Source organism: Barbatula barbatula, assembly GCF_947034865.1.
Source record: "Barbatula barbatula genome assembly, chromosome: 10".
NCBI classification, from domain to species: Eukaryota; Metazoa; Chordata; class Actinopteri; order Cypriniformes; family Nemacheilidae; genus Barbatula; species Barbatula barbatula.
In genome coordinates this window covers 13,676,618-13,703,259 of record NC_136773.1, presented here as the reverse complement: position 1 = coordinate 13,703,259, position 26,642 = coordinate 13,676,618, and the positions used below count along the sequence as shown (strand labels likewise).

The following is a 26,642-nucleotide window of genomic DNA, read 5'->3' as shown; positions in this document are numbered from 1 at the left end:
CCCCCGTCTCTAAATAATTTTTAATATGCACACTGTCACGGGTGGGATTCTGATGGGACCTGGGGCTATGATATTATGTGGCTGTTTGGGATATAGTAATATTGCAATTGTTTATGTTGAGTGTATTTGGATTGGAAGCTGTGACATCTTTTATGTCTTAAAGACATTATAGAAAATCTTGCTAAATTCCACTGTAGTTATATTTGAAGAGTTTGGTTGTGATAAACCTTTTTCAAAATTTTTTAAATTATGTTTTTTATTATGTTACTATTGTGTTAGTTAGCTGTATTTTTTTATTACTGCTTAAATCAAAACAAACCAACTGGAGTTTGATTGATATTAATTGCAATGCACAATAAAAAGACATGATTTTAGATTTCTTTCTCACTTTGGAACCAAACTCTCAATTTATCACACTTGTCGCTCGCCCCAAATAAACATGAATGTGTTACCTGTAACAAGATTTTCTAATTCATGTTACTCTGTCAACATCCTGACATACAAAATCTATCTTTTATACTGTCTCATATAGTTGAGATGACCTATCTGTTATAAAAGTTTATGTGAGTGCATGCAATGCAAATATATGTAAAAGGAAACGTTGGATGTTTAAAGAGTCGCTGATGTGACTGTGAGAAAATTCGACAGGAAAAGGGCTGTCTGGCTTAGTTTCAGGGCTGGGCTGCAGGGCGAGAGAGAGAGGGAGTGAATGGATTACTGTGGGCATCAAGGGGGTGAAAGAACGGTATTATCTGTCCATCTTTGTTTGGTGGTTAAAGTGGAGGGAGGGAAGGGGGTATCAAAATCCCACCGCCCCAGGTGAGGAGACAAACAGGTGAGCAGAGTTATATGGGGAAAGGTGAGCCGTTGTCTCTCTCTCTCTCTCTCTCTTCACGCTGAAAGTGTTGGTTGTTTAGCGAGGTCCCATACAGTGTGTTTCACTGTTAAACTGTGTTGTCATACTGTAACGCATTGTGGCTTGTCTATTCATTTGCGTTTCCTGATTAATGGTGCTGTGATTGAAGCGTTCGCCCTTTATGTGGTCATAGAGAAAATGAGATCATCGCTCTCCTTTTATTCTGTTATGAAGAGAGATGACAGGAGCAAAAGAGTGGAGGGCGTTAATGCTCGGGATGAATGGACATGAGAGGAAGTTGATGTGTGTTACCTCCAGGTTGTGGTTTTTGGGAATTGTTTTTTGTTGTTGTCTTTGGCTTTTGAGGTCATCGCCGCTGTTTAGAAAGCAGAAGGTTTAAGTATTCTCGACTGGGGTTAGACAGAGGTTGTTGGGGTTTTGTGGATGACCACTACCGACAGTTGTAAAAAAAATAACCATCCTGATGCAAAACAATCTTACATTCAGCCAGACATACAGTTTCCATTTACAGTGTATTTGGAAACTTAAATCACACCTAAGAAGTATGCATTTTATTAAATATGATTATATATTTAAATGGAATACAATAAAACAAATATAGCACAAAGAAGAACAGATTTAGATATTGTTACAAAATTGGAAATCAACATTATTTTGAGAGATACTTATTTATTTGGATCTTTTCTAGTTTTTCACACATCAAAGGAATAGTTCACGCAAAAAGGAAAATTCTCATTATTTACTCACCCTCTTCTTATTTCAGACCTGAATGACTTTCATCTGCAGAACACAAAAGAAGATATTTTAAAAGAATTTTGTAACCAAACAACGAAGGTGCCCATTGACTTTGATTTTGTGTCCACACAAAAGAAGTCAATAGGTAACGCTGTTGTTCAGTTACCAACATTCTTCATAATATCTTCATTTGTGTTCTGCAGATGAAAGAAAGTCTTATGTTTTTAATGGTAAGAGAGTGAGGAAGCGATGACAGAAGTTAAATTTTTTGGGCGAACTATCACTGACACGTGAATGTCATATAATGCAGGACACCAGTGTGAACTTCAGGGATCTGACTTCATATACTTGATGTCTACAAACAAAGCAACTAACACATGTAAACAAAGTTATATGTAGAGTACATTTGTACAACATTGTCCGATTCATAATAAATCTGTTTTAAATTTCATACTGTGATATTTGACATTTTAAAAACATAGAACAGATTTGTGTATGTTTTGCTCAACCAGCATGAAAATAAGTGTCATGAAATCAGCACAGTTTGTTCATTTGAGGTGAGGTGGTGAGGTTGTTTAGTTGTGCTTGGTTGTGTTTAATTTCCTGCATGTTTGTTATAAGTGAGACTTGAAGGTTATCTGATGTGATGAAATTTCAGAAATCAGATACTTACCTGCTGGGATATTCCAAGCAATTTATCACTGTCCAGCAATGCTTTCGGGTGCCTTCTGTAAGCAGTGGTTTTGCAGCATGGATTTTGTAAAGTGTGAATTATTTAAATAGAACAACATAATGGTTACTGCTAATTTTCCTATAGTCTTAGGTTGGATATATGATGTGCGTATAAGTTATTTTATACAGTTTAATATTATAATATATAATGTGTGTATCCTAAAAATCTTAAAAATAGGCCTTACTTTCTGCCTGCAAAATATTTCCTATTTCACCACTTGGAAATGTGCAGACGGCTTTTCCCTTTCGGGTTTAAACCTTCTATCTTTCGCTCCAGATCTTCAATCACTATGCTGCACCACCAGCATCTATATTCTGTCTTTCGTTTCTTTTTCATTAAGCCTGAAACCCGTACTTTAAAGATGGCAATGTAATATACTTGATAGGGATAGACCCTTTTAAATGACACGTGAAGCCAGTGGGCACAAACAGACATGAGGCCTAACTGGGCTTATGAGTCCCATCCATCAATTAAACATGTAAATGTTTTTTTCATGAGTTCACGTCAATTCAAATGAGCAAATTCGGGAGCTTGTATCTGGGCAGATAAAAAAACACCTAAAGTGGAAATGTTTTGGATATATTTCATTAGAAGAAAATTACTTAATGTAATATTTCAATTAAATAATGTCCTGTAAGTTTTAAAGGGTGTGGCAGAGCTTTGTTCATGTGGTTTAATAGTTTCATTGCTGTTATAAATATGAGCATATTTACATAAGTTGAGTGTGTTGACTTCATGACTGTTACAGTAATGTAGAAATTGATGTTAGCATCCTCTTTCTGTGGGTCAGGGTTTACAAACATGCTGTTATGAGCAGGAAAAACACACCCGTGAACCAGCAAAACAAAAATATACAATTATACATGGGAAAGAAAATATGGGCTGCTCTTGTAAACTTCTTGTAAACTTTCAAAGCAGTGCTATTATTTCTGAATTACATATAAAGGAATTTTGTATCCAAAATTCAAGTCTTTATTTACTTGCCCTTAAGTCATTCCAAACCCAGACACTGTTTCTGCTTTTGTAGAGCACAAAAACACACATTTTGAACCAATAGTTATGCAGTTTTTGGTATACAAGAACAGCACTGACCGGGCACTGACAAGCTAGAAAAAGAACAAATAAAGACATAAATAAAAGAAATGCAATTGAATGCCTTAAATTAAAAACTGTAAATGGGTGAAATATTGCAAAAGGAGATCATGCTTTTTCGATTGCCGCCTCCAGATTGTGGAATGACCTACCAGCTCATATCAGGCTGTCAATATATTAAACGTGCTCTAGAAATCAAATTTGCCTTGCCTTGTCTTGTACAAATCATATAGCGTTTTATTTTTGAGGAGCTGTCACATACAGTACAAGTGTAAATTTACCAATATTGGCAGCTAGGGAATTCCATTGGTCACAAAACCAATTTCTCAAAATATCTTCTTTTGGGTTTCACAGAAGAAAGAGTCATATATACGTTTTGAACAACATAAGGGTAAATACATGATGACAGAAATTATTTTTGGTTGAGCTATCCCTTTAAGGCTGTTGTGTGTGTGTGTGAGAGAGAGAGAGAGAGAGAGAGAGAGAGATGGTATGAGTGAATGTGTCTCAAGGGTAAGCTGTAAACCGAGCCTCTCTTCTATTATGACATGTTGTATTTTGGAGAGTTTCACCACTCAGTTACCTGGACATTCCTGCTGCTTGGGAACCACAGAAACTCATTGACAACAGGAACTGAGAGAGAGACTTCTGTCTTTCTCTCTCTCTCTCTCTCTCTCTCTCTCTCTCTCCCTCTCTCCCTCTCTCCCTCTCTCCCTCTCTCTCTCTCTCTCCCTCCCTCCCTCCCACTCTTTCTTCCTCTCTGTTAACTTCTACAAGGACACAACCACATACCTGTGCAGTCACGCAGGTAGACTAATGTATACCCGCTTAATTGTTTCACAATTTACTTTCTCTCTAATGCCCAGCTCAAAGATAAGGTTCTCAAGATGGGTGGAAGGGATCGCTTTATACATTAGTTAAGTTATGATAAAAAAATGAATGTAAAATAAGATTAACTGCATATGTTTTTGTTGTTTCTAGTTTTCCAATGTGCCAAACATCAGATGTTTATTAAATGGCATATTTTTTTAATTGGGAGTAAACTGAAATTGGTTAGCATTTGCAATTACATCCAGAAACTTGTGATTGGGGGGACCGGCCCACCCTGATTCTGACTGATCGACATGCCACGTTTTCATAGGGACAACTACATTTAAACGGGGGACTAATAAAAGTTGTATGTAAGGGAATTTCATATTCTAAATAAACTTTCCGAAACCTCTACGAAAACACTTGGGGGAGTGTATCGAGCACAGAAATACAATGTCATATGTCCAAATCGTTTTTGACAAGTTGACCATGTCAAGCATGAGAAGCCTGCACATTTAACAGTGTTAAGAAGTCCTTTTATTCTCTGCTCTGTTTTCACTTCACCTTTCCTTTTGCACTTTTTCATCCTCATTGTGTCCTTCTCCTAAAGTCAGTCTCATAATTCTCTCATCTACAAGCTCCTGGGTGCCTTGTTAACTACTCTACTACTCTCCCTTGTCTGCTCTGCACCCACAGTTCTGTGTCTTTTTATCTGTCTGTCTTCTGTCGAACGTTGAGCTGGTTAAATATTGAGCAGCTGGGACTCTGAAAGGTTTGAGTTATTTTCAATTTGCTTGTGATTGGCAGGTTATTTTAATTGGCCACTCTTGTTATAAATAAGCCTTGTCATTTTTGCCTGATGCATTCGGCCCTTCTCGCTCTATTCTTAATGCATGTTTTACCCCTGAGTGTTTTCCATTTCTCCCACTGTTTCTGCTAAAATATAGGGCATAGTGTCCGAGCGGGATAACTGGTGCTTTAAGGGCCATTATTTCCACACTGGATGGGGCAGGCAGCTGTGAAATAGAGCTACTTCAGACAAACGAGAGCACCGGAGAGCGTGGACATCCACTTTGACCGCAATCAGTCTCACTGGACAAAAAACACAGTGAGGCAGCAAAACGTGCTGCGCCGATGATGATGTTTTTATGTAAACAACATATTTTCTAAAAACAGTTTCTTTATTTTCATTTAAAACGCTCTGGGCCCTATCGGGCAGCAATGCTAGGGGGTTGATTTTAAAGTTCAGGAATCACATACCTATGTCAGGCCAATTAACCAGGAAAATCTTGACTTTGATAGACAGGGGAAATTACAGCAGGATTGGACAAAGAGAGAGAGAAAAGGGTAGACTGCTGGGTAATTATCCCTGTAATGACACAGAGAGAAAGAGAGAGAGAGAGAGAGAGAATCTTAAATAACATGTTCAGTGTCACAAATGAACTTACATATGATTAGCGACCTAGAAATGGTGCAGAATCCTAAATAATTCTTCGGTTTTCAAAATCCTAATATTTCTGTTTATTTGCAGATTTAAAGGGATATTTAACCCAAAAATTTAAATGATTTCAATATTTACTCACAGTCGAGTTGTTCTAAATATGTTAACATTTCTTTGTTCTGACGAACACAGAGACATATATTTGGAAAAATGCCTATAACCATAAAGACTAGAGAGTGAGTAATTCATGACAGACTTTTCTATTCTTTAGTTGAACTATCCCTTTAAACTAACAATTTGGTTTAGACAATTGAGCAGGTACATAAAAATCTGCGTTGAAAACTGCCTTCTGACCTTGATATTCAAGGGTAAGCCAATCATAGTGCTGTTGTCACAGGAATGGTCAGTTTAAAGACAAACATAAACATTTCTAAACATAGATGATGATGTAGAGGCTGAAGTTACAGATTAAAAATGACTTCACAATCTTTTTTTAGACATTTGGAAACAACTTTATATACATTTGACACAAAAAACGATATTAATATGTATATAATATGTTTTGTTTTTAATGTGTTTGAATATTCAAGTAAATCCCCATGTGAGGCTGACTGAGGCCAAACTGCCTGAAGGCTTCTCGAAACCATCCATCCTTCTCAAAAAGACACAAAAGGCAGGACAGAAAAAGGAAGGAGAGGGAGGACAGCAGAGAATGTTAAACAGTTTTGAAACAAGTAAACATCTTAGAAATGTCAAACGTTAACAAAAGAAAAAGAAAAGCATACTCAGCACCCGATTTGGAGATGGACAGCCGTGTTTTTTTATAGAAACAGGAAATTACACTGTGTCCCAGTACACACAGACAACAGAGATGACCCCTCCAGTGGATCTGTAAGGGCATCGGGTGAAATTGAGGCGATAATGAATATACCTGCTCTAATTTTATCCCTTCCTCTTCTCAAACCTCTGTGGTACTCCATACGTCGCTACTGTGCTGGTATCACCTTTTGCTGCCATGAGGATGAGATGGAATGCTGCGGCTTCCATGGCAACACCTGCTCGCTCTATGGGTGTGTGGAGGAGAGGGAGTAGATAAGTGTAATTATTATGGGCTTGGGTTGTACGTGTGTGTCAGTGTGTGAATGTGCATAATTACTGTATCGATGTTTTAAGGGACTGCTTTTCCGCATTGGTCGATGTGTAGACCTCAGCACTGATAGCACATTTGTCCTTATTAAAGAAAGAATGCACTGTGGTTTTGTTTTGTATCACTAGAAAGGACAGTAGGAGGAGCGCGTGTGGAATTGTATATTTCATAAAACATGCCTGAAAGATTTTTTTTAATCCTTCAAGTTTAGTGTGAGTTAGTTTTTGCTGTGGATGGGTTGCAAGCGTGTTCTGACCGGCATCAAATACAGATGGACAGAGAGACCGATCTAGGAAAAAGAACTAAGAAAAGTTTGTATAGTACAAGTAATATTGTCAGGCCAACTTGCAAATGTTCGTTTTTATTAAGGTGGAGCGCTTGATGGAGGGCTGGGTCAGAACTGAGTGTAAGAACTGTGAGTTAGTGATAGAAAGAGAGAGTGCGTAATTCCTCTCTGAGGGCTGGGAGTTCTTCCTGTTACAATAAGCTCTGTTTGTATGGGCCGTCTCGCGCGGGATATCCTTCTATAACCCCGTCTGTGAAAGATGAGTTTTCAGAATTATTATTGACTCTGCTTTCATAAAGTATTATTGTACAATAGCACATATGAGTTGTTTATATACTCGATTTGTGTTTTACAGGTTGAAGTTCTATATAAGCTTTGCAATATTGTGTTTTGACAGTCATTGAACGTGAGCCAGGTGTAAAAACATTGAGAGAGAAAGACAGACAGAGAGTGAGTGGGTTAAAGCACAGAGCATGAGAATGAACTGAAGTTGGTACATAGATGTTTATGGATGGATGGACAGAAATTTAGACGGGAGAGAGAGAACAAAAGAAAAGGGGCCATTTAACAAAAGCTGTCATCAGGGGTTAGGAGGAAACGAATCGTAGAAAAAAATGAGTTGTGTACTAAATGTCCCAGTATGTTAGCAAAGTCAGTGAATAGAAGCTAAGGTGGAAGCATGTGGAGAATTTTACTTATTTTTTCAATTATTTTGCGTGAAAACACTACTCAAACTATTTATACTACCTAATGGGGTCTAAAAGTATGTGAATGAGGCTGTACCTAAGGGCTTCCTCCACAAGTGTTGTAGAATGGGAGAGATGGTGAGAAGTAGAAAACTCATTTATATATTTCATAGCTCTTGTAATCTTTTTTCCAGACAAAGCTTCTCATGGTAGAGGGCTGGGGACATACCCCGTATCCTGCATTACAATAAAACCTTTTACTGCACAGCCTGTTAGAATTAAAAGATTTATTCATAACAAAACATGCATCCATCCTCATAGCAACACCCTACAGGACATGACGCAACCTGACATGGGCAAGCACTTTTTCTTAAATTTTTTTTATTCTGTATCATGCTGAATGAATGTTGAATAACTCACTTTACATAAATACATGGACTGTCTAGACTAGAAATTAAAATACCAGACTATTTTAAGCAAATCCTAATCCACATCTTAACCCCCCTCAACATACATAGATTGTCATTTAAGACAGACCTTTTTATTAAATGTTACTGAACGGATATGGACTGCAGATGTGGCAGCAATATCTGAGCTCAGGCCAGTATGTGAGGACGATAAATCTATATTGTCTGTGATGAGCGTGTGAGAGCCTTTCGCAAAGTTAACAAAGTCCGGCACATCGTGTGTCCTTCGATAGCATGAAGTGCTGCTATTCCGAGGAGCCTGATGAAGTGAACTTTGATCGAAGAGCTCATTATGAATTCACTGCGGAGCAATTTTGTCTCTTTTTCCCTCAAATGTGAATAGGGCTCTTTCATACGCAGACATTCAAGCGTATTAAGCTGTCAAAAATATCCTCAGCCATAGGCTTTCAGAAATAAAAAACACCCATTTAGTCATGAAAGCATATGCATATATTGTTCATCTTGCTCTATAGGGAAAGAGAGAGGACTATGAATATTAAAGTCATTATTTTATGATATTTGTCTGTTGATTGACAGCTAGTCATAGTCACAGATTGTTCATGATGTTTTTGGAGTGTTTTGATGCAGTAGAGCCCTAAAAGAAACCTACAGCTGGAAATAAATTGGGACTTTTAAAATGTCTCAAAGGATACAAAGAGAGCTGAAATGAAACATCTGATGCTCACCTGTGTACAACACACCCACTGTTGGTCAAACCTTTTGGGTCACTTACTATTATTCTTATTTTTCAACTGAATAATAGAAAAGTTATCAAGTATTTGGAATAACACAAATGTAACTTTGGGAGTAAAGGCATGACTGCATTATAGATTTTTGTATATTTTTGCATTTTGGAATTTATGCCTTTTTACCCAAAGCTACTTGAAGTGCATTGAAACTATCAGTTTGCGTGTTACCTGGGATCGAACCCATGACTAAACCAAACCAATTCAAATATGTTATATATGTTATATTTGAACATGTTTAAAGAAATTGACCTTTGCCTAGTATTTATAGAAATGCACTCTTGGCATCTATGCTGGGTTCCAATATAAATTATGCCAACACATTTTAAGAATAAATTGTTAATTTTCTAATATAAGAAATGCTAAATTCATAGAAGCATTTCAATCAACATTTTATAGTGCAACATGAGTCAACAATACTTTTGTGAGAAACATTTTCTAATGTAATTTCAAAGCTTACTCTCATAGCCCAAAGGTTACAAAATTTAAGACACTCTTTCAATACTCTTGCTGCTATAATGTTGAGTGGCAAATCCCAAGAGATTTGTCTCTGAGCTCTTATCTTATCTGTGTTGACGATGTTTACTGCTTGATCTTCCGGCATCTGTACATCTTTTTCCTTTTGTTAATTTGTTAGTTAGGGTTGTGTTTTGGGTGTGTGTGTGTATGTGTATGATTATGCATGATTGGATGAGAAACAGTAGCTCTGACATGATAAACAGGATATGATGTATTTGTGTACAGTCTGTTGTGTAATGGCACGCTCTTTGGTCCGGTGTAGACAGTTCCCACAGACCTCAAGAATACTGCATCAACACAGAGATTATAACTGTCTCGCACAGATTCCATTATTCTATTAAACCTCTCCACCACTCACCCCTCCCTTTCAAAGCACTACGGTGGCTGACACAGGGCTAAGATGAACAGTTTGGCTTCTTTGCCGTAACATATTTATGACACACGCTCTGTTGAGCAGTTTGTCTGTTTAGGGTGCTGTAGAAACAACATGGCGAATAATCATGCAAGGGGATCCACGGTGTATGTAGTAGATTGTCTTGATGTGGATGTCTTAACTTTATACACCTCTGAACAGGCGCGGATTAATGCACAGCTTGCCTAGGCAGATTGACCAGATTTGTTTTAATTTCAAATCTACTTCAGCGCGAACAAAAAATAGACCCTCATTGTGCCATAAGAAATATAACAAAAAAATAAGCCGGTGCTTGTATAGATGTGACATTTGGGTCACATCCGTCCAATCAGCTGCTGGTGAAATCGTCAAAATGTCAGATAGAACGAACAATAGGGTAGCACAAAAATGGAAAATACAAAGGTTAAAGGAACGACGTGACCAAGATAGGAGCAGGAGGACTGGCAGCTCGCATTGGCTAACATCGGTGCTGCGGTTGAAACAACTAGCTGTTGCAGCAGTTAGCTGCAGTTATCATACCATCTGTAATATTACATGGGAGATATGCATATTACATAGCTTTTTTTTTAATTATGGTTTTGTTTTATACACAGTTTATGTAATGCGCAGTGGTTTGTGTCTCAGTAAAGATCCACCAAGGCATTTTAGGGGCCGTTCATATTTCGCGTGTAACGTTACTTGTAAAAAACTGGATCTTGCGCTCTCCTGGTGTTTGCCGTTACTAGCAACCAGGCATGTAGAGGAAACGCTGTAATATATGCCCTTTTCACATGACGCCACGCATCTTCCGTTCTGCCGCGAAGAAACACTGATACGCTTAGATACTCTGGTAAATTATTTTAGTTTTTTATTCACTTTGATGTTATTATGCGCAGAGTAAACACTTGGTCTTACTGTATGTGCTCTTTCAGAGCTTTCTGTTGCTTGCAAACAGACTATTTATCAGGACTATTTATTTAATAAATAAAAATGACCATTCCTTTGCTGCTCTGATTCCACTCACAACGCGCAAAGCAATGCAGGCTCGCTCTTGCTCAAATCCAAGGTAAATGACCAACGGCTATCGTCTCTTACATGCGTTTTATTACGGTTATTACATTGTAATCGGCTAAAGCGCATGCGCAGGGTTAGATCTTCACTAGATTTTCAAAATGTACCAGGGCACTATAGGGTATTGTAAACACCATTGTACATGAATATGGTACTAATCATGGAGGGAGATAACATTCAGTTCTTGTCAAAACACATCACGCCTGTTTGATGACTCATGTCTCATTTATCAAAACATGCAGACGTAAAACTGACATCACATAAAAATTGATTAGAATGGAAATGACAGTGGTTCCTCACAAGCCAAAGGTGTGCTAGACCAGGGAACGTTCATACACCCTTCCTGAATGTCTCTGTGTGTGTGACTCACATGTGTGTTTACGTGTGCCTGCATTTGACCTTGGCACAGGTCTGTTAGCGTACACAGGGCTGATGTATCCTGAGAGACAGAGAGAGAATAGAGGAAAGGAGAATGGGAGGTGACACTGATGTAATGGGTGTGCGGTTTTGTTACAGAGAGCTTCACTTCATAACCTCTGTTCTTATGCCTCATTTCTTCCGCCAGGATGTCACAGAGCCAAAACACAGACTCTGCGAGCTGAGAATATCAGCAACCACCCACGTACGCAAAACAGACATCACACACCGCGGATCAGACGCACTCTGCTACACATGGCATTACAGGCTTAACAAGAATCAACTTCCCACAAGTCAATATTTATTAGACCTGAATGCTACATATTCAAATAGCAATTTCCCATCAGGTGTGCAGACATATGGACTGGGTTTGGCACACCTGACGTTTGTTTTTAATTGAAAATATTGTCTATATAAAATCTGTAAGATTTCAGCCCAGTCTCAAGGCAGTTTGTGGCAGTGGCACGAAATTTGAATCTATTTCTTCGTGTTTATGGACACAAATTTCCCTTTTTTTTGGTGTCACTCGGCACGGCTTTTAATACACACACTGCATGTGTATGTACATACATATATATATAAGCTGATATCAAAATAAGTTGTACATATTTCAGGTGGTGGCTTACTAACACCTTACCTTACCCCAAACCCTAAAATCACAGCCGCAAGGGCTAATTTAGCTAAAAACGTGAGTTTCACGAGGTGGCAAAGCAACGATAAATGGCTCCCCTAACCCCACCCCTAAACCTTACGTCAGAGTCAGATCATAGCAAAACATACGGATGAGATCGCAGGAAATAGAAATTTATATGAATGAGCCACCTTGTAAAATAGCTAGGAATTCCCATCAGATTGCGTTGATATATATATACGAACGATAATGCGTATTAAAATACGTTAGGTTAAAAGTCGTGCTGGGTGACATGAAAAAGGTTGTGCAGACCGACACGAAATAAGGGGGAAATTTGTGTCCATGAACACAAATGAACAGATTAATGTTTGTGACGATATCACGAATTCTGTGTTGTCGATGGTTGACAAGAACTTTTTAATAGTTTTATTGGTTCGATGTTTGCAAAACGCAGTGATAAACATAAACTGTGATTAATAATAATGATTTATGGCAACAACATGGGTTTATAAGGACAGCAGCACTAAAGCTAAAATAAGCCTCTGTTTCTCTGTTTTACTTTAGCCCTAAGATACAAATCATGTGACCATGCCGTAGTCATGGTTACACTGCAAAAAAACTGAAAATTGTTTTCTTAATCTGTATTTCCCATTAAAAACATCTAAATATACTTAAAACCAGAATAAATTACTTGAAAGGCAAAACAACACAAGATCACAAGACTTCCTAGTTAATAGACAATTAGTTAATCCTACTACTTAATAGACAGTCTGAACTTTGTGTTTTTTACTGAACTGAACACAGTATTTTTTAGGGTTTGTGTCAAACACTGAACGAGTAGTCTCGGTTATCTCTCATTGCGGGGGGTTGAGAAAGACCTCCAGGGTGTTAGAGAAGAGCACTGTGGGTGGACATTTTTGTTTGTGTGTCTGAGAAATTTCCCTTTGTTCTGGTTGTTTTTATAAGGGTGTGAGTGCTGTGTTCGTGCTTCAGACTGTCAGGGCACAGAGGGCATGCTATGCTCGTGTGTGTATGTGTGGCCCTGATAAACCCTACAGCGTGGGGACCAAATGTCCCCAAAAGATAATAAAACCAGTCATATTCAGCAATGTTTTGAGAAACAGCTTATAAATAAAACTAAATTATGTGAAAATGTAAAATTGCAAAAAAGTTTGTGTGATGTTTAGGTGTATGGAAAGTCCCCATAAAACACTGAAACGCAACATACTGTATGCATGTGTGTGAGTGAATGTGTTTAAGCAGGGGAAAAAACGATGACTGTTATTATTGAGTGAGCTGTTGAGTTGTAGAGAGTCATTGTGGAAAGACATTGCTTATTCCATTGAGCAGATGTGTGCGTGTGTGTTTGTACTGTTACAACACACTTAATGTCTGTATAAGTTTGTTTAAATGCTGTTATGTCCTTGTCAACTGATTATATAAAACAGATCTGTTTACATTCTGTAACGATGTCTATAGCTTGCCCATTATATGAAACATTTATTAAGTGCTTAACACTGCTAGCACATTCACACAAAGGTGTTTTACAATTTCTCTATTGGATTTCTGAGAATGTTTACTGTATAGTGTATTAATAACCGTTTACACTATGTAGATAATGGACACAGAAAGAGCTGTTAAAGGGATAGCTCATTAAAAAATGAAAATTCTCATTTACTCACCCTGTATGACTTTCATTTGCAGAACACAAAAGATGATATTTTGAAGAATGTTGGTGACCAAACAACATTGAACATATTTCTCAAAATATCTTTGTTGGTGTTCCACAGAAGAAAGAGTCATATACAGGTTTGGAATGACACGAGGGTGAACTGTTCTTTCAATATAGGTTCCAGTTCTATTCTGTTGTGTTTGGATGCTTTAGTGTGAAATACCCATGAGCCTTTTCAGTCACGTGAACCCATTCTTCCTAATCTCATGTCCATTTTCCAGTCAGTCATTCAATCACTGAATCACTTTCCCTCAACTGCAATTTTATCATGCGCGCTCATTCCAGCCCACCCCCCTCTCTCAAACCTCTCTCAGATACATCACCCTCTCCTCTTAAGAGACGGACGTGACTGCACATCCTCTCTGCCTTTTAGACTTTCGTTACCTAGAATGCGGCAGCTGTGTGATTTGCGTCGCATGGTTTGGTCCTCTCTCACTAAACAACCACAGTTTAGCTCTGAATTATTCATTTAGAGGACCTATAGAGGAATAAGAAAGTGGTCTCTTTCTCTCTTGTTTATATCTGTATCTGTTTGTTCATTCCGTACACTGAAGAATTTGGTTATTTGCCCCTTTAAGCTTTAATGGCGTGGGACGCTTGCTCAATCAGTGTTTAAAGTGCTCTATTTGTTTAAGTTTTCATGACTGCCTGGTGTCTAGTGATGATGGTTTATTGAGTGACTACAGACAGCAGTGGACTCTGTGGTACAGCCAATCGATATTGTCATTCTGCTGTTTTCTGGTCGTTTGTTGTTTTTAGCGTGTCACGCTCTGTTATCCCGGCGGATTGAAGAGATATAGGCCTTTTCTTATAAAAGCTTAAACCACCAGATTTAAAAGCACTGAACCAAAAGCAATGTTTAACAACTGTGCTTTATTGGTGTTTTTCAAACTCTACATTCTTAAAGGACAGTTCACCTAAAAATGTAAAATGTCATGTCCATAATATCATGTGTGTTTTTTCATTATGTTAGGGATTTAAAGAATGATTTGACACCACTGGCTTTTATTATGGCAAAAGATGCAATGAATGCGAATGGTTACTAAAAGACAAACTCACAACATTTTCACTGCTAACAGTTAGCTACAAGAACAATAAACCAAACACAAAAAACTTGCAAGCATACGTGAACATGCCATATGAACATTACAATGTATTAATATGACAATTTGAACAAACTTTGATTCTACCAATGTCTTTGTTTGTTTGTTTTTTGTCTAGAAATCGTTTTCACTTGTGATTGAGGCACTGGATCATGACAACGAAACATCAGAGTCAGGTATGATGATGATGGTGAGGTGTGTGTACTTGCGTGTGAAAAAACTAAAATCCATGGATCATATGCTTCCTCACACAAGATACTTGCACAAGAGATTTGAAGGACTATAAAAGCACAGAGATTGTGAGAAGGACAGACATTTTTCAAACACCAGAGACAATCTTTATTTACCCCTCATGCTTTCTTCAGGGGATTACAGGAGAACTGGGTAATGCGTGAGGTCATAGACTGTGACTCTTTCATTTCCTGTGTTGCTTTCTGATTGTTTCTTCTTATAATTGAAGAAAAGCTCCATGACTGAAAATATGTTGCTACATTTTACCCCCAGACACACACACACAGACACACACACCAATTATGTTGTGGTTTACTCTTCAATGAATAAATGCATGAATTACATGTGCTCACGCATGCTTCAGAAATGATGAGATGCATTTTAATTGTATAAACCAAAACCATGGTGTTGTGGGCATGCACTGACTTCCTATCAAAGAGATGGAAAAATAATCCAGAATGTATCTTAACAAACCGCGAATTTGTAACGCAAACTCATTTCTATTCGCAGAAACTCGACCTAAGGTTTTCTATCTTTGTATTCCTGTGCTGAAGTACAACGAAATAGAAAACTGATAATATTTTGCATTTGCCATATCACACATGGCCTGAGGTGAATAGAAATTTGCATTGCATTCCATGGAAAAGCTAACAGCATTTGGGCGTGGAAGAATTATGACTGTCTCTTGTTTAGGTGAACTATTCCTTTTGTCTTATGACCAATACCAGAGCCTTTTTAATGTCTCAAGAGACCTAAAAGGGACAGAAAAAGATATTTGGAAGAATTCTTATAACCAAACAGTTCTTGGCCACCATTGACTATAGTTGGAAAAATTACAGTAGTTTAAAATGCTTTTTTCTTTCGTATATTCTTCAAAATATCGTATTTTCTGTTCAACAGAACAATGTATTTTATTAAGCAATTTCTACTGTGGTTGTCAATTGCGGCCAGATTTGGAACAACTTGCGAATGCGTAAATTATAACAGAATTATAACTTTCATTTTTGGGTGAACTGTCCCTTTAAGATCACTATGTTATACATACACACGTTCTGTTTCATTACACGTGTTCTCTTTGTCTTTTTATTAATATTTTATTTCACCTGAAAGTTCCATTATTTATTATAATTTTCCTCTTTCGGTTTTCTCTTCTCTCTTAATCTTTCAATCTCTCAGCCCCCAGCTCATGTCATTTCTTTTCATTTACTTTTTCCACTCCTTCTCTCATTTGCTGGATTTATATCCTGTCTGCCGTGACGTGAGGCTTAGGTGGGCTGAGGTGTGACTCTAAATGACGTGTGTTTAGAATTATGGAGACGATTTTTCTGCCAGTTTTAGATTATGACAAGCCATGTTTCTGAGCCCCCTAGAGCTTTTGCAGTCTTTCAGAGTGTCTGTCCTGAAGCAATATCTCCTTGATAAAGAGCCTGAGGAAAAGAGAGCAGCAAGGACACAAATACTGTTTATTTCTCCATTTGCACGCTGATCTTCACTCTAAATTCATATAGACGGCTCAACATCTGAGTTTTATTGAGCTCTTTTTTAAGCCAAACACCTTTTCTTGGCTCTGTTGAACACACATTTTTGATGTAAACAAATGATAATGAAAGAGCATTCTTTATGCTATGGTGTTGAAGGGAATGGTTCACCCAACATGAAAAATCTGTCATCATTTACACACCCTCGTTTCTTTCCACACTTTCTTTTTTCTTTCTTTCTCTTTACATTCAGTGTGCTATTTCATAGATACTCTATTGTGAGACCGGATTCAAAACAGACTCTCTGGGAAAACTTGGCTGATCTATAGATCTGCCCAATACAATACACTAGGGACTAAAGAGGGAGAGAAAAATGAAAGAATGAACCCAGTCTCCCATTGTTGACCAAGAGCTTCAGTATTATCCTATATCAGACTAAATGTAACTGGAAGCTTCTCTTCTCTCTGTGTTATAATTGGGTGTTAAACTGTAGTGTCTGGGAAAACGTTTGGAAAACTGTTTTGTGAAAACTTGTCACAATTGAAGCTATTAATATCTAAATATTAAACAAAAATATGTATTTACACAGTGAAGATACGTATTTCATGTCTCTCCTGGGAAGTTTGCCTATTTTCTTTCTAGTGCCATATCCTACCAGTTGAGCTATATGGCTCCAAAGAAAAAGAAGATATGGACATACATTAATTTCGCTTTCTCTGTTGTTCCCTTCAGGTCGGGAGGAATTAATAGATCGAGCGTTGCTGGCCACCATGCTGAATCCAGGTGAACAGTGGGAGTCTTTCCGCCATAATGGCCGCATGTTCACCCTTATATATCGCCTGCGCTTCCTCTGCGATACCAATTACTACGGCCCATTCTGCAACAAGCTGTGCCGTGCACGCGATGACTTTTTTGGCCATTTCGACTGTGATCCTTCTGGTAGCAAAGTGTGTAAGGAGGGCTGGACGGGAGCAGAGTGCACGCAGGGTGAGTGCATCCAGCTTTTACACAGTGGCGGCTGGTGAAAAATATTCTCGGTGGGGCTGTGCCATACTTTTTTGTTTCCGTAACCATCGCAATAAAATTTAACACAAACTGCAGGACAGCAGTGCTCAGTGAAATAGTCAGTAATTATTTAATGCCAATATTAAAAAGTTGAGGCATTCGTACACAAAAACATAAACATCATGATGCACAAACACAAGCCTTTTATTTGCATTTAAACTGAACTTGTAAACAATTGACTATTTCTACATATAAGTAACATCTTTTGGAAAGGCTGTTGGTGCCATTGGTAGTAAATAGGCAACACAATATGCATGCTGTCAGAACAGAGTGGAAAGTGGACAATAACATTAAATTAATATAAAGTTTATAGGAATTCTTACACTGTATAAAGGATGTATAATATAGAAATGGATATGAAGTGGCTGAACTCAAACCTTTGACTGGAAGAATAGCATAAAGTATTTTATGATCAAACTAAATGTAACTAATTGTTAATGTGCTCCAGAACTGCAACAATTAATTGATACAAAACATATATACAGTAATATTAGCAAACACACTATTAACATTTTTTAGAGTACCATATATAACTGAATGATTTTTATGCTAAGGTCAACTATATACAAAGAAACGTGTGTATGTGTGTGTGTGTGTGTGTGAAGCTACGGGAGAAGCCGCGCATATACTGCTTCCCTTTTTCGCTAGCCTGCTGTTTGATTGAGAGGTCAGGTTGATCTGGGCCCAGCTCTTTCACCCGAACTTTCTCCGACAAAGTTCTCCTCTCAAACGGATCTTGGAGGAGAGATTTCACCGAGTTAGGGTTGGGTCTTGGAGGAGTAACGTCCGCGCTCGCCATTGTCGTTTAGTAAAAATGGCGCCCCTAGAGCCCAGTCCTTATTTTATCAGGGCTTGGGGCGATAAAATGATCGCCCTTCTTGGATTCTATTTAAGAACGCTGATTGGCTAAATTTTATGTCATACATTCATATCTTAAATTAGCAATTGGCTTAACTGCTACATAGACCCGCCTCCTTGGGGCGCTTTCTCTATCGCCCCAGAGCTGATGAAGCGGTCAGACAGGCAGAGGAAAGGTTGCAAATATGATTTTGTATCATATTTTACATGTATTACTGGGTGCATTCCATATTTAAAACACACAAATATTGACATACTGATGTTTTCCTCATTATTATTACTATTTTTGTTTTAATTGTTTTAATTTTCTTTTTTTTTGTGGCTTAAGGGGGGCGGCGCCCTAGCGCCCTCTATTGGCCGGCCGCCACTGCTTTTACATACTGTGGTGTTACGGGGAAGTTCACCCACACGATGTTAAACATGTTTAGAGAACTTCCGGCATCTCTAAAGATGTTTAGGTGACATCCGAGAGATTTCCAGGCCTCCTCATAGACATCATGGTTTCAGTTTTTGCCAAGGTCCAGAAAAGTACTAAAGACATCTTTCAATTGGTCCATCCGTTCATAGTGGTTTAGTTGAATTTCTTTAAGCGACGAGAATACTTTATGTGCGGAAAAAAAATACAGACTTTAATCAATATGTTCTCCTCTGTCTCTCTGTCAGTGTATGGTGCGCGTTCACAAGAGCACTTCTTCTTCATCTTCTTCTTGGACGAGAGCACTTTGACGCATTCGTGAAAGAAGAAGGGTTCTCGTGAACTCTTGTTGCTTCAAAAAATTCAGTAGAGCCACTATGCGCGGATGGACCAATTTAACAACAAACCCAGTATTAAGGGTCAATTTTAGAAATTATAATTTTTACATCATCTTAATAAATTAGATTTCTATGAATGTATGGTGTGTTAGGATAGGATAATATTGACCGAGATATAACTATTTAAAACTATGAAATCTTAGGGTGCAAAAAATCTTAGCTTTTGCTAAGAAGAAATAGGTTTGTTTTAATGATCTCTATTGGTTTTCCGCTGCAGAGACGTTCTGCAGAGTAGATGAACCTGAAAGCTGAAATTCTAAGCTTTGGAAATAGATTCCAAATTTGAGTCAGGCATCAGCGAGTTTGTAGGCGTGTGTCTGTCCAATTTTCTTAGCAATTTTACTGCATCCTCTCTCAATGTTTTTGATGTATTTACGGTAGAAAATGTACAAAATATCTTCATGATCTTTACTTAAAATCCTATTGATTTTGCGGGAAATGTTTTTGCTCAGTGGCACCTGTGTTATTGACATCATCACTAAACCGAACCAATGGTGTCGGTGTATGTACATGACATGTGTTGTGATTTCATTGTAGCGGTGTGTAAGCAAGGCTGTCACGTGGACCACGGCACCTGCCATCTGCCTGGAAAATGCAAGTAAGTCCAAAGAAGATGACAGGTTTTGAAAATTATACTACATAGCACTGAGACATACTACATGCAATACCTGTTCACTTTTTGGGGATTTAGCTCTCTTATTCATCTCTCTGTCTCTCTCTCTCTGCCTCTCTGTAGGTGTCAATATGGCTGGAAGGGTGATCTGTGTGATGAGTGCGAGACGTTTCCTGGGTGTGATCATGGCACTTGTACGGAACCCTGGAAGTGTGTGTGTGATACAAATTGGGGTGGCCTGCTCTGTGATAAAGGTGAGATGACACCTGCACCTTTTTGGTGTCTGTGTATGTATGTGTTTGTTTTATTAGATCTGTCAATTGATAATCACTTTGGTACATAGGTTCACAGACATGTGGTTTGGTGACTGTGAATTTGATAATGTGCACGTGGTTACAGAAGTTAGGAAAATTACAACATAAACAAGTGTCAACCGTTTTTAATCTAATGCTTTCAAGCATTGTCTTGACAGCTTATGCTTGTTTTATTTAGCAGATTTGTTGACCTCAACCATACAAATCTGCTTTTAACAAAACCAAATGACATGTCCACAACACTCCCGCACCATTATAAACTTGGCGTCCATCACAGATTAGTGCACACTAGGCAACATTTGTGTAAATAGATCCAGTTTAGCTGATATGAACCCACGCGTGGGGTTTGATCAGAGCTTTGTACAGGTGTAAAATGATAGTCTTGGGTAAACAGAACGTGAGCTTGCCGCTTCTTTAGAGGCGGATACTACAACAGACTCCTGCCATTCAACGGTTATCTGAGCGCCTCTCCCATACGGAAATGTAATATATGTCCCTATATCAGTAGTGATCTTGCCATACATGTTACATATAAGTATATATATATGATTTCCACATATATACATATTGTGGATATATATAAATATATGTTTATAACATGTTTGAAATGCCCATATTAAATTTGTATATAAACATATTTAAAGTATGTATAGGATAAATCTTTTATATGGTGTATTTTGACAATATATGTTAACAATATATCTATATATATATACAAATGTATATTGTATATGATATAACCATATATGTTATATACAAAATATATATATATATATATGTGTGTGTGTGTGTGTGTGTGTGTGTGTATATATATATATATATATATATATATATAAATAATTTATATTTGCAAGTATATTACATTTTTTATTGATTAAATAATGTTAATATTTCAATTCAGTTTTCCCAGGGTAAAACTATAGATGAATAAATAACATGTTCAAAAAAATCTCAATATACCAAGACTATTTTTCAATTATTGCATAAATTACTTGTAGAGTAAGAAATGTATTGTAGAGTTGTATGGGGGGAAAACACTTGAATTAACTTTTTGTCCATATGTGCTCTCATCATTTCTACTATCGTCACATTAAATGCTAGTATTATAACCTCCTCAATACAGCTTTGCCCATGCGCCAAATTCAAAGACAAACACGCGAATGGCGTAGAGCAATGGCTGTGGCTCGACCGTCATCCGCGTTAAGATGTTTTTCTTAGCAAACAATGTGCCAGCAGCCCCTTCACATAAAGTTTAAACGACGATGATTTGACAGACGGTCTAGAAGACAGACCTGTGGAGCTTTGGATGAAACGCTTTCGTATGAAACGTGCAGGTAATTTTCTCTTTTCTCAAAGAAAGTGACATGTTCAATTGCCGTATATAATTGTTTTGCACAAAAGCTTCTGTTCCTATTTATATCAGCTAATGTTTCGAATATTGGGTACATTACCCTGTATAGAGATGATATAAGATCATTTTCACTAGATAAGCAATACAACTTAAGTTCAATTTGAAAATGAATTGAAGCTGTCTGAAAAAAGTAATGGAGGAATTGTATAATAATTGTCTCTGAGATAGTCTGGTCTAGACTGCACAAAATGGAATGACTCAGATACAAGCGACTAATAGAGTACAATACTTGGTTATATTGCACCAAGTACATTTACATGTTTTTAAACAGAACTAGCATCTGCAATATACATGTGAACAAATCAACTTTCTTTTTTAATAGTTTTCTCCAGGCCGAAACAGTAACATTATTAGTTATGATTGTAAACTGTTTATTTAATTGATGCTAAATAGCAAATTAAGTTATAACCTCAGTTGTGAATTCTGTCACTCAACACTTGGGTCACTAAAGTATAATTCTTCGTGTCTGTATAGGCATATTATTTGCATGGGCATGTAGGCTAGCTTGTTGTTCTGCCTTGTCCTTAGGAAGCTCAGATCAGGTGGTATGTGGGAACAATTTACAACATAATTAATATTCCACTTTCACTTACTATGTTTTAATACACAATATATTTACCTCATAAAGGTAGACATTTTAAATGTAGTTTTGAGCTTTAGGCACATGTCTAGCTTGTCGAGTAAGATCAAGTTTAGTTTGCTTTCCCATCCAAAGTTTTTTTTAAATATTAGACACTTTCTGAAATATAGGGTTTCAGAAAATTAGATTTTTAATCTAAATTTAAGTTTAAACATAAAAGCAATATATTTAAATTATATTACAATAACTTGACTTTTACTGATTTCTTACAGATGCAGTGATCCAGAAGTTTCTTCACCAGGGGCCTTTTGGGGATGGCAATAAACCAAATACTTACCAGGATGTAGGAATACAAAACTGCTAACCCACTTAAATTTCTATGAATGTTCTGTTTCCTATGTCTGTTTAGTGTTTTTATTGATTGTGCGGCTTAATAAGATTTTTTTTTCTGTTTAAATAAAGATGACTTTTCCTAGTTTATTGTACAGTTAATGTTTAAGGTATGGAATGTGCATTGCACTGCAACTTTGTAACATATCTACCGCCTGTATTAAAATATATTTTTGAAGTTCAAAGATCCCGTATTAGATCAAATATATGAAACCATAAATTTCATAATTTCAAAGATTGCATATACAGTATAAGTGAACATGTCACATATATGTGTAATTTATATATAACACTTCATTAGAAATACATATATCTCACATATATTAATTATTATATACATTCCATAAATGACAATACATGTATTATACATACATAAACATATATTTTGTATGGGGTGGGCATATATGTCCATTTAAGAAATTGTTCCATTTTCTAATAGTTTTCATATATGGATTGGGCATATACACATGTATTTCTTATATGGATATTCAATATGTGAACATACATTACATTTCCGTATGGGCTGTCACACCCTCACACAAACATGCACAAAAGATACACACATGCACAACAATGAATAGGGCACTGAACCCTAGATGATGGCTCGATTTTTGTGCCTTCTCTCTCTCTCACACACACACACACCACACCACGCATAACATGAATCTCAGGAGCCAGTTCTGTATCATATTCCATCACATTCCATGCTGTTGTTCATTTACTTATGTCTTGTATGTTGTGTTCTCAGGCGTAACCTAGTTTGAACTCATGGTTAGATGATGTTTGTTTTCTGGAACAAACTAGGTTTAAACAATCTCTGAAACGTCAAACTCAATTTGAGTTTAGACCAAACTGGTATTTGGCGTAACCTCATGAGTGTAATCTCAAAACTATTGTTTATAAATAATAGTTATTCAACAAACAACAAAGGTTTGCACAGGGAAATGAAAATTTTGTTTCCCAGAGGTTCCATATGTTCATAGGCTACAGTTGTTTTATACGATAGGCAATGGAGCAGAAGGGGATGTATATCCAGACAATTGTCAGTTTTAGTTATAATTAATAATGATGTTTACCGATTGTATTTTTGTGTTTAGTTGTTTTTTTGTCCTTAGGAAAGAGACTTTGTGAGGGTTTGACCTTCACTTTGTTAATGCACGGTTGAGGATTATTTGCTGTTGTGTTGATGCATGTAATTTCTAGTAAAATGACATTCAATTTGCAAACCATTTTACTTTCATAATTGAGATTTTTACATTGAAACTGGATATGCAGACAGAACTAATAGTGCTAATTTCCAGTCAGTTGTAGAGAACTGTACCCCTCCTGAAACACTGAAGCACCACTGACAGAATATGAATAAATGAATAAATGTGAATGTTGAATTCAAATGAGTAATCAGGGTCTTTTCGCTCTCCTTTTCTCTGAATCTCTCTCCGTCTGACATGCAGATCTGAATTATTGTGGTAACCATCAACCATGCAAAAATGGTGGTACTTGTACCAACACTGAACCCAACGAGTACTTCTGTGTGTGTCAGGAGGGTTTCCATGGCCGCAACTGTGACATCGGTGAGCAGAGCATCTTATGAAAATGAAACCTCAAAACATGTATGGTAACAGAATTAAACCAAGATAATAATGTAAATTTAACGTACAGTATATGTTTTAAAGGGACAGCAGGATGAGTCTTATTTGGAGTTTTGGAGCTGTGGATGTCCTTAGCACTGTTACTTTGTTTTTACTTTTTACAATTATATCCTTGTCTCCTCTATAATGTAAATTTTAGTCTGTGTAAATGACTAATTTCTATTGTGGCTCTGTGAGGTGTTGATAAGACATTTGCATTCGGTCTGCATTATGATTAGATGCCTCAAAGCCAGGAAGTTTTAGATAATGACTAATTAAACAAATGCACATGTCAGTGTTTTCCTGCAAAGGTCCAAGTGATGGAACAAACAGGTGCATGACTAAAATAACAAATCTCCTCTTGTTTTCTAACAGTGGAGCACGCGTGTCTCTCTAACCCATGTGAGAACGGTGGAACATGTATTGAAGACCCAACAGGATTCAGCTGCGTGTGCACACAGGGCTGGACGGGACCGACCTGTGCCGCCGGTACACACACACACACACGCACACACACATGCACACACGCAGCAATCAGCACCAATCAAAGGCAGCTGCTATTTCCTGTACTGCCGCTACCGATTGCTGTCAGAAATATACCAAAATAATTCAGCTTAACTGGAGAACAAACAACCAGCAATCACATAGGATGATGATTTACATTTGTGTAATCAGATTTTAGAAGTCTGGGTGACTGTTTAGAGAACAATGCAGTATTTATATATATGGTATCATTCACATTTACATTTGGCAGACGCTTTTATCCAAAGCGACTTACATTGCATTATCCTATACATTTTACAGAGGTATCTGCAATCCCCTGGGAACGAACCCACAACCTTTGGGGTGGTATCACTATATGGTATTTTGAAAAGGCATCTTGGAGAGATTACAACAGATATAAAGATGGGAAATAATGAATTTCCAACGACTCATATATATATATATCGTCGCTGTCCTTTTAAATCCTAAAAATATTTTTTTCAGGAAATAGAAAACCACTGTATTAATGATTGATTAAATTCTGAGTTGTCAAAGTTAATAAGCACTTTTTAACACTTCTTATTAGCTAAGAGTGACTTATAATAAATACAGTGATGACACAAAAATTATAATTTGACTGTAACTGAAAATAATTGTTTCTGCTGTTGTATATCAGTATACAGTATATGTAATTGTCTTTTCCTCCACTATTCACTTTTCTTTGCTTATGTAGGCAGCTTGTATATCACCCTTTCATTTATTTTTAATATATTTAGATTAGGTTCAAATGTTTATGTATATTTTCCTATATTGTTAAGGTTTAAATCAATGTAACTTCCACCTCTCTGTTATCTTCTTTACTCAATGCACTTTTCTGTTTTTGATTCTTCTTTATAGGGCTTTAGGTTTATAGTCATTTTCCCCTCCTCCCGGTGTCGCTCTGGGTTTGATTTATCTGTATTTGTTCAGAATGCGCAGGGTGAGGAAGAGGAATAACAAACGAAAGAGAGCTATGAGAACCCATAATCATTATACCATTCATCCATGCCACAGTTACACGTCCAGCGTTCACACACACACAGAGCTTTTCACACTATTTGCCCTTGTCCTTTCCCAGATGCAAATATATATTAAAATCAGACAGAATGATAGATAAACAAGCAGACAGATTCAAGAAATGATCTATAAATTAAATGATTGTTAAGACAGAGAACATGTCTTCTCTCTGCAGCAGTGTTGCACTGTGACTCCAGTCCTTGTGGGCGTGGGGCTACGTGTCAAGAGACGCCGCAGGGTTATAAGTGTCAGTGTCCTCCATTCTGGACCGGAAGAACCTGCCAGCTCGGTAGGTATTAAGAGAAACGCACAACCTTCACCATACATGTCTACACTTGCCTAACTTGGCCTTACCCCCATACTCATCCACAGCTTAACCTGATGAAACCTGCCCCTACCTGTCTAAACTTGTTGTAAACTGTCATTACCTGTTCGTAATGTGAATGTGAAGTGTTGGTACCTGTTTATGCTGGTGTTCTTCACCTCACTCTCGGGGGGTTCGTGAACCTAACTTGCATCGAGGAATTAAATACAGAAAACCATGAAAAATTACATAAACCAAGTGATGACGTCATTGCTTTGATCAGTTCATGTGTTCTTAAGGAATCGAACCTGCGACCTTGGTGTTGTTAGCGCAATGCTCGGTTGAGCTAAATAAATTCCAAAATTGCATATCAGCACAAACCACATTGAAATTGTTATTCATTATCCCCCAGCCTAATCTGCTAACCCAGATCAGACAATTTCATGGTGCGGTGTGCTGCGTATTTTAATGCTGAATATGACATATGACATATGGATGGATCTTCCATTAATGTTGTTGACTGGTGGGAAAATC

General features: G+C 37.4%; 1 protein-coding gene across 1 annotated transcript in view; it reads left to right on the top strand.

Annotated features, from left to right (window-relative positions):
- The window catches only part of LOC306899210 (uncharacterized protein), a 42,799-nt gene that overhangs the window by 9,359 nt on the left and 6,798 nt on the right, over nt 1-26,642 (top strand). The window contains exons 3-9 of the mRNA XM_079465324.1: nt 15,003-15,060; nt 17,326-17,580; nt 19,867-19,927; nt 20,066-20,196; nt 24,089-24,208; nt 24,641-24,754; nt 25,980-26,093. Coding sequence (XP_079321450.1) covers nt 15,003-15,060; nt 17,326-17,580; nt 19,867-19,927; nt 20,066-20,196; nt 24,089-24,208; nt 24,641-24,754; nt 25,980-26,093 — 853 coding nt within the window. The remainder of the gene's footprint in view (nt 1-15,002; nt 15,061-17,325; nt 17,581-19,866; nt 19,928-20,065; nt 20,197-24,088; nt 24,209-24,640; nt 24,755-25,979; nt 26,094-26,642) is intronic.